The 9,720-nt window shown below is 43.2% G+C and overlaps 1 protein-coding gene across 1 annotated transcript; it reads left to right on the top strand.

Moving 5' to 3' along the window:
- The first annotated feature begins 1,654 nt into the window (after positions 1–1,654).
- Positions 1,655–8,553, top strand: si:ch211-195b15.8 (dual specificity protein phosphatase 8). Its single transcript, XM_034113651.1, has 5 exons — positions 1,655–1,800; positions 1,926–2,017; positions 5,259–5,418; positions 5,571–5,694; positions 7,588–8,553. The coding sequence occupies exons 2-5, from the start codon at positions 1,928–1,930 to the stop codon at positions 8,294–8,296; spliced, it is 1,083 nt and encodes a 360-aa protein (XP_033969542.1). The 5' UTR covers positions 1,655–1,800; positions 1,926–1,927; the 3' UTR covers positions 8,297–8,553.
- Positions 8,554–9,720: the final 1,167 nt, after the last annotated feature.

Here is a 9,720-nt window from a genome sequence, read left to right as displayed (position 1 = left end):
CTACAGTACAGTACAGGTTGATTAAACGGTTCGCTCGTCACGCAAGGTATCACATGACATGAAAGGGAGCAAGGTCATTGGACAGACAAATTACAAATTAATTTAGGTTGCTTGGTTACTTTGAAGACTGCATGAACCGGTCAATGCCATTGGGGCCCCAAAAAAAAATATGAAAAAAGAATATTAAAAAAAAGATATTATATTTTTTTTTTGCATGGGCCCCTTGCCGGCTCGGGGCCCCGGTGCGTTGCACCGGCTGCACCGTCGATAGTTACGCCACTGCTGTGGGCTATAACACACACGCATGCACACACACACACACACACACACACACACACACACACACACACACACACACACACACACACACACTGACACACATGAAGACTGTGGGCTATAACACACACACACACACACACACACACACACACACACACACACACACACACACACACACACACACACACACACACACTGCCAGCACGCTCAGGTCTGGACGGTGACCTTTGTGTTTGTAGGCTACCGGCCTTTAACCTAGGAGGTCACAATACTCAAAGGTGAATGGGTGCACTGTTTGCAGGTGGTCAGAGGTGTAGTGTGTTGTAGTGTGTTATTGTGTGTTGTAGTGTGTTATTGTGTGTGCTGGCAGTAGTATGGAGTCAGAAGGATCCATATAGAGACTATATAACCAGCACGGCCCCTAGTAGACCCCCACACACACAACAACACAGACTATAACACCTCATACCAACTATGTGCAATATGTGCAATATATATATATATATATGCTGTTAAAAACTGTGCAATATATACCGGCTGCTAAATCCTCAGAACTGGTGTGTATTTTTGTAAAATGTGTAACTTTTTTATTATTTTTGTATTTGGGAACCTATCCATGTGAACATATTTTGGGGGTGGACCTCAAATCCAGGAGGGTCCGGGGGCATGTTTTTTTTTTTTTTTAAATGTTGGAGTTAAATGCATCAATCTGGTGCATTTTGAGGGGTAAATAAAGAGACTAGATCTATGGAAACACCCATATGAAACAGATGCCACATCATGTAGACAGACAGTCTTGCATTCACAATATACAACAAAACAAAACAAATCGCCAGTCCGGGCCTGCCAGCAGCCCTCGACTTGCTACAAACTTAAATATGAAAAGGTTCAATTTACTACGCACACACACATCATCTCTACAGGCATAGATTGCGCAATAATGTATTGCGCACCTTGGAGGTGCAGTGCAGGCATATTGTCATTCAAGAGATGCGTTTTTCTTTTAGCCTATTTACCTCGTTAACGTAAATAATACTCATTACATTGACACATGCATTATTTGTGATTAAAATAATGGTTGTTAGTAATGTATTAGCGACCCCTGATTTCACTGCGTCCGTGGGAGCTCAGACCCCTCCTTATGGGAGCTCAGCTCCCATTGGCTCCCACATAACTCGAACCCTGAAGGCATCCTGATTCTGATTCTGATAGGAAATGCCATCATTGAATTACCTGCTGCGGTGTGACACTGCGCACCTGATCTTTATAATAAAGGCTGACAAAAGTCATGGCTTCTCCATCTCTGCTGCTGAGGCGCGCGATACAGCAGCAGAGATGCTTCTGCGCGTGTGGAAGTCTGGCAGGGCGCTGATTGGCCGAAGATGACATCATCCACTCAAGATCTATCGTTGGAGAGAGGATGAGCTCATCGCTTGGAAGTCAGTTAGTGCGCGCAGAGTGAGGACAGAGGACAGTCTGCAGCTGCTGTGGGATTCTACAGGAATATATCCAACACTTACAGTGAGTAATATGTATTAAGTTACATCGATATTTTGCGTGAGATAGAAAAACACAGCACATGTTCACAATGTGATTATGTTCACAAAAGCCTACAGGGATGACATGCAGTGTTTGTTGTGCTCCAGATATGGGTTTGTCCCGGGAGAGGGACGCGGAGACCCCCCTGTCACTCATCCTGCCGCGGCTCTACCTGGGGGCGCAGAGGGACGTGACGCAGGTGAGAGGACTGCCGGAAGTCTGTTCACATGTCGCACAATTATCCATCATCTCTGTAAAAACACTCGTTCAAATCCAGTGGTCCAATTTGTTCTAGGTAGGGCTGTGCCACATGCAATAAATTTCAGCAAACATCCCAGTATATGACTTAATGCAACAGCAAAAAACAGGAGTTTTCAGTGTTAATTTACCAGTCTTACATTTGAATGCCTCCATAAACAAGCATTTGAGACTGAGGACTATGTACAAAAACTTAAAAACAATGGCATTAGCAATACCTTCAAATTCGAAGTTTTTTATTTATTTCAATTGTTTCTACTTTGTAGATTAAGACTGAAGACATCAAAACTATGAAAGAACACATATGGAATTATCTAACAAAAGAGTGTTAAAAAATCCAGAATATGATTTTTATTTTAGATTCTTCAAAGTAGCCCCCTTTTGCCTTGATGACAGCTTTTGCACACTCTTGGCTTCTCTCAGTCAGCTTCATGAGGTGTAACCTGGAATGGTTTTCAATGAACACGTGTGCCTTGTCAAGAGTCAATGTGTGGAGTTACTTGCCTTCTTAATGTGTTTGAGACCATCAGTTGTGTTGTGCAGAGGTAGGGTTAGTGCACAGGGGAAAGCCCTATTTGACTACTGTTGTAATCCATATTATGGCAAGAACCACTGAACTCAGTGAAGAGAAATGACCGTCCATCATCACTTTAATAAATGAAGGCCAGTCGATCCGGAAAATGTCAAGAACTTTGAATTTATCCTCAAGTGCAGTCGCAAAAACCATCGAACGCTATGATGAAACTGGCTCTCATGAGGACCCCCCGGGAAAGGAAGAGCAGGGGTTACCTCTGCTGCAGAGGATAAAGACATCAGAGTTACCAGCCTCAGAAACTGCGAATTAAAGCACCTTTAATTTTCTGGTGTCACTGTTGGTGATTTATTCAGAATTCAAGGCACACTTAACCAGCATGGCTACCACAGCATTCTAGCCAGCAAAATAAAAATCATATTCTTGATTTTTTAACACTTTTTTGTTTACTAGATAATTCCATGTGTTCTTTTATAGTTTTGATGTCTTCAGTATTAATCTACAATGTAGAACAAATAAATAAAGACTTAGAATTTGAAGGTGTGTCCAAACTTTTGACTGGTACTGTATGATGTATACAAGGGTGTAACTTTGGTTTGAGAAGTGGGGGGGACACAAAACAGGGGGTCCTCCGCAATGAAATATTTTCTCAATTTAATTCCATTTCCTGCCTTTCTACAAATATATTAGGGACTATAGTGTTAACAAATCCAAGAAAAATGTGTAGTGTATATAATGAGTGTGCACACTTATCTAGTATCCTATCCATGTGAACCTGTTTTATTTGTGATTACCTGACATCCTCTAGGGGGGTCCGGGGGCATGCACCCCCGGGAAGATTTGTTTCTTTAAATTGAAGTTGAATGCATCAATCTGGTGCACTTTGAGGGCAACATTAAGAGATTTATGGATACAGTTCTCAACACTCATATGAAACAGAACTGTATATATTTCAATAATCAAAAAGCCATTAGAATATGCTCACAACCAATAACAAATCATTGATAAACTCCTCTCTCCTATCTTTATCTTACCTAGTCTGCATTTTTTCTTTTTATTTATGCATATTTGACTAATCACTCCCCTTTCAAACTGTGTTTTTTATTTTTGTACTGACCTATAGTACACATTGGAAGGATTTCTTAACTTATTTTATATACAACTATATATTACATAGATGGAAATATTTGTTTACATAGATGACCAAACCGTTTGAGACCCACTGAGATAACTAGACTAAAGTTTACAACCTAATCACTCAGAGAGTCCTTTACCTCCCTGAGCTGACGTTATCTCTCTCAGTCCGACAGGAGAGGACTCTCCCTCTCCTTATTGTTGAAACAGCTACTAATCTCCATTAGCTCCGAGCTAGCACCAAATGCTAACAACAACCCCCGTAACTCTCTATGTCTCTCTCTCTCTGTCTCTCTCTCTTTCTATCTCTCTCTCACAAGATGCGCTCGTGCCACACACACACACAGACGCTCCTCCGTGACGATGACCGCTTGCGTAAAAAAAAAAAAAAAAAAATTAAAAGTGGGGGGGACACAAATGGGATTTTGAAAAGTGGGGGGGACATGTCCCCCCTGTCCCCAGTGGAAATTACGCCCATGGATGTATATATATATGATATATGTATATGTAGGTATATATATATATGTATATATATTACAGAACAACGGTATAATCAACAGTAATACAAAAAGCTGAAGATGTACCAAACTAATAATAATTGTTCTTATTCTTAAAATCAATGTGGTGTACGTCTTTGAAGTGCCTTTAAAAAACGCTGGCAGTCTTCAGGTGCTCCTCCAGCACAGTGTGCAGGAAACTAAATCCACCAATCCCCTGAAGATGCCAGGGTTGACTGAAGAGTCAGTCTCGTCATGCCCACGCAAAGCCAACTCAAAAGCCCCACAAAACTTCATTATTTTGGATAAAATATGCCTGTTTTATCCACCTCCTCATTGTGTTTCCGCAATCCTGTGGGCGTCGCCCAGCTGCGTAGCAGTTGCTTACTTGGGGCGATACAATAATCGCCCCTCTTGTATTAGTTTTGAGGACGCTGATTGGCTACATTTTATGACACACGTTCATATCTTGAATCAGCAATTGGCTAACCTGCTACAGAGACCCGCCTCCTTGGGGTGATTTCTCCATCGCCCCAGCACAGTACTTCAGTCATACAGTGTATAGGAAAAGTATATATTTTGCGCAAATTATTTTAAAATCATATTTTACACATATTTCTGGGTGCATTCTATATTTTAAACACACAAATATTGACAATGTATCTATTAGTATTATTATTATTAATAATAATGTTTATGTGTGTGGTTTAGGTAGGGCGGCGCCCTATCGCCCCCTATGGCCAGCCGCCTCTGTATCAAATCCAGTCCAATCGAATAAATACTGCATACTAAGTTGTACACTTAAAAGTAAAGTATTTACCCCTGATGGAAGAAGCAGGAAATAATATTCACTACGCTGCACACAGATCCTAAATAAGGCTGTGTGTGTGTGTGTGTGTGTGTGTGTGTGTGTGTGTGTGTGTGTGTGTGTGTGTGTGTGTGTGTGTGTGTGCGCGTGTGTGTGTGTGTGTGCGTGTGTGCGTGCGTGCGTGCGTGCATGCGTGCGTGCGTGCGTGCAGGAGCGGCTGGCCTCTCTGGGGATATCCTATATAGTGAGTGTGACCCGCTGCAGCCCCGAGCCGTCCTTCCTGCCCCGCTCCAGATGTCTCCGGGTCCCCATCGATGACTCTCTGCGGGCTGACTTGCTGCCCTGGATCCCCCAGGCTCTAGTCTTCATCGGTCAGCACGCTCACCCCCCCCCACTGTGAACAGAATGCTGCAAGCTTATCCCTCTATTTTATAATCCGTATGCTTTCAATATACATGTCCACATACTGATCGTGCTGCTGTATCTGTGTGTGTGTGTGTGTGTGTGTGTGTGCTGTGCTCAGACGCAGCGATGTCCTCCGGAGCCTCTGTGTTGGTTCACTGTGCGGCGGGAATCTCCCGCTCCCCCGCTCTGGCTGTGGCCTACATCATGTACAGCCCGGGGATGGACCTGGACCAGGCCTACAGGTACCACACACACACACACACACACACACACACACACACACACACACACATACACACACACACACACACACACACACACACACACACACACACACACATACACATACACACACACACACACACACACACACACATACACACACACACACACACACACACACACACACACACACACACACACACACACACACACACACACACACACACACACACACTGCAGTCTGATCTGAGCCGTCATTCATTCTACCCACCAGCATAGGCGTCCTTTATACTGGGGATGCATGGAGACCCCACCACTTTTGGAAATGGCCTATTTTTTCCACCACCTTGCATCAGGACTGTTTGTTAAAATGTTTGGAAAATAGCGTGCACAAAGAACTGTACACTTTGACAAGGTTATTTGCACAAGTACAATCTTTCTGGGTGTATGTCTGGTGACCCACGTGGTGCAGTTTGGACCTGCGACACCTGCAATAGTAATAATGGAATAGAGTAGAGAAGAGATTTGCAGCAGCGTAGCATAGTCACTGTATGTATGTACATTTGTCTACAAGTTGGCGATCATTTTAACCCTTTGAAGCCTGCAGCAAAATGTCACCCTTTTTACTGTTTTCTGCAAGGGTGCCTTGCTACTGAAATTACAAGTGTGTGTCGCTTTTGATGTTGGTGTGTGTGTGTGTGTGTGTGTGTGTGTGTGTGTGTGTGTGTGTGTGTGTGTGTGTGTGTGTGTGTGTGTGTGTGTGTGTGTGTGTGTGTGTGTGTGTGTGTGTGTGTGTGTGTGTGTGTGTGTGTGTGTGTGTGTGTGCGTTTGTGTGTGTGTATGGGCCTAATGTGAAACGTGTATTGAGTCCTCACCACAAGGGATTTCTTTTCAGTTCTGAGAATAAAGTCAGAATTGTTTTCTCAGAACTTCAACATACAGTTTTGCTCAGATTTAAATAAATATTGAACATGTGGCCCTAATCCTTTTCCATAATTACAAACACATTTAACATTTGACAGTGACATGTTGTCTCCATCCGTGTGTGTAGCATTTGTTGTACATTAGAAGGCTCCAGTACATTATCTAATTATGCTAAACAATAACTTCAAGAATTCCTTTATTTGTCCCACAATGGGGACATTTACATTGTTACAGCAAAGTATAGATTGATACGAAGAAGGTCAAGAAGTAGGACACTATTATATAAAAGGCATGCATATAGTATTTAAAATAAAAATTATTACAATTTACAGAAGTACACATTCAGGAAGATAAGTAATACAAATTAAAATAATACACACATACTGAGCCAGAGAGCATTGAAAGGATGTTCAGAACTGTCGTCCTGCTTTCTGTAGGGCGACAGCAGCAGTCCGTTTGGATTCACAGTCAAATATAATTAATTGACCCAAAGTCACAGCAAAGAAAGTGTCAGTGTTCATAGAAATTTCTCTAACCAGCTGTGCAGTTTCACCCATTAGTTTATGAAATGTAGAGTCCGTATCACTCATGGATCTCCAAACAGAATGTTTCTCTCTTCTCTCTGAAACTGAGAAGAGTTTCATGAAGACAAAGATTGACAAAGTTGACATTGAAACACACATCAATATGCAAAGAACATAAAAATAGAATATTTTAGTGGTAATATTGAATTTTTCAGTGTTCAGTTCCCTGCCATTACTTGTTTCTAGGCTAATGTTTTCAGTTCAAAGCCTTCCAAAATGTAACTGTGGGCTATGCACTCCTCTGTGGCCATTCACATGTTGAGTTCTGAAGAGGATACGTTCCTTAACTGTTGCACTCTTTATAATAATACTGATGTCTAACCACACCGTGGATCATTGTTGAATATCATGAGTGTGTGAGCCCTGCAGACCAGAGGCCCTAACCACTTCCTGTCTCTTTATCAGGTTTGTGAAAGAGCGCCGGCCCTCCATTTCCCCCAACTTCAACTTCCTGGGTCAGCTGCAGCACTTCCAGCGCACTCTGAGCCAGCAGCAGCCGGACCCTCATCTGCCCTCAGCAGAGGAGCAGGGGCCACACAGAGACAGAGACTCAGCAGAGGAGCAGGGGCCACACAGAGACTCAGCAGAGGAGCAGGGGCCACACAGAGACAGACCCCCGCAGAGGCCCTCACACTCACAGCTGTCAGGGACACTTGACACTTTTAATTTGACTCTTAATCAAACTCAGCAGCAAGTCCACAGGCCAGGTGAGGGTCCATCTGTAAGCCCCTGTGAGCCTGTCACACCTGCAGTAAAGCCCACAACACTACAACTCCCAGCAGCCTCTGCTTCTCTATTAGAGAAACGCAAAAGCCTCACCCTCCGTCTCACCCCTTTGGGCTCCCCAGCAAGTTGCAGCCAGCAAGCAAAGTGCAGCTCCACACCTCAAACTTTCCACAGCAGTGAGCTGGGTACCACACGGCCCCCCAGGCACAGGGAGCAGGCCCCCCCCCCCTCAAAGTGCAGCACATCAGAGATGAAGGAGCAGGGGCTGCTGACCCCCTTCAGCCTCACCCTCAACAAGCTGCTGGGCTGGGGGGAGAGGATCCTGCTGGGGGGGCTGTTTGTCCCCCCTGTTAAGATGGGACAGCCTGCGCTGCCGTACAGGTGCTGAGGGTGCTGTTTCTGTTTGTGTTTGTGTCAGCATGTTTGTCAGATTAAAGCAAACCACCTGCAGGAGATCTGAGAGAACTCCTGTCTCCTATTTATTTATTGCAGAACTGAAAATAAGGATTATACTATACTAATAATAAACACCTACACAGTTGCATCATGTTGGCAAAATGTGACCTTGATAAGATTCATTTATGTAAAAAGACTTGCTGCCCACTTGCGTGAGATGTGTTTACTGATGATGATTAAACATGATATGTCCAATGTGTCTCATCTCCTTCTTATCAGTGCGGTTTAGAGCGGCACTTCCCAAGATAGATATCTAGTTTGTAGGTCTCATACGACTCATCACTATCATGACACCAGAAATACAAAAGTAATGACAACTTAAAGCAAGTATAAGCAATAAAATACTACCTCTGTTCTAAACCTTTACTTGCCTAAGAAGCCATATCTGAGCAGTGTTCTCTCTGAAGATCTCCCCTTTTTCCTCACATTCCACAGAACACCTGCGGGATGTGAGGAAAGGCAAATATATTGTGCAGGCAGGAGTGCAAAGGTAATGATGTGGTGAGGGTGTAGTCATGCAGACTTGTGTGCTGGTAAAATGGCCGGCAGGATTTTTATATGGTGCAATCTATTGGCCTGCAAAAAGCTCTACAGTGGGCCTAATGCCAGCTGAAAGAAAGATCCTCCATGTTCCCAGTAAAACATTTGAAATTCAGCATTTCAGAAGGTAATCAAGGCCAGATATCAAGCAGGTAAAATGCAGAACATCAGGGGCTGGCTGTGAGGGGTCAGTTTTATTGAGAATATAGTAGTGTAACCACTATTGAATGATTTCAACTAACACTACAAAGGTTTTGGATGTGGAAACCCCTTCATTGTTTTCGCTGATATTGTGCATACACTACATGTTCCTAAATGATAACGGACTGTACACAGAGATTACAGTAAACATTTAGTGTTTACTGTAATCTGAAGCATAGCAGACCGGAGGGATGGCAAGCAGTGAGGTTTTATTGTTCTATGGGGGACAAAGTTTAACAGTGCAGTGGAGATGTAAGTCTGTTTGTTTTTGACTTTCATTCTTGAGTATTATATTTTCTTTAAGAATGAAAGTGATTTACCAAACCGGTTGTTCAAGGGTTGTATTCCATCAGCTTAATGTGGCCATATCATTAATAAACTCATGCTATTATTTTATTAGCAGTCGTAACAAAAGTTACATTTCATCACATTATTGTCATTATAATTGCAGCATTCATTCTGTTTTAACTGTGTCATTGTTTTTATGGATATTGTGCTGCAGTCAGACATGTAGCTTCACGCCAGCGGCTGCAAGACTGCAGCCTGTTGGCGGGGGGCCAGAGAGAGGTATGTGCTGCCTCAGGGCAGCTTTCTCCAGCATCGAGGGCTGTACAC

This window comes from Trematomus bernacchii, unplaced genomic scaffold (assembly GCF_902827165.1).
Source record: "Trematomus bernacchii unplaced genomic scaffold, fTreBer1.1, whole genome shotgun sequence".
In the NCBI taxonomy this organism is placed as follows: domain Eukaryota; kingdom Metazoa; phylum Chordata; class Actinopteri; order Perciformes; family Nototheniidae; genus Trematomus; species Trematomus bernacchii.
This window is presented reverse-complemented; position numbering and strand designations above follow the sequence as displayed.

Excerpts from the sequence above, each read along its gene's own strand:
- si:ch211-195b15.8 (XM_034113651.1), top strand. The coding sequence starts at position 1,928 with ATGGGTTTGTCCCGGGAGAGGGACGCGGAGACCCCCCTGTCACTCATC. Across the intron at positions 5,419-5,570 it reads CCAGGCTCTAGTCTTCATCG|ACGCAGCGATGTCCTCCGGA; the intron begins GTCAGCACGCTC and ends TGCTGTGCTCAG. Across the intron at positions 5,695-7,587 it reads GACCTGGACCAGGCCTACAG|GTTTGTGAAAGAGCGCCGGC; the intron begins GTACCACACACA and ends TCTCTTTATCAG.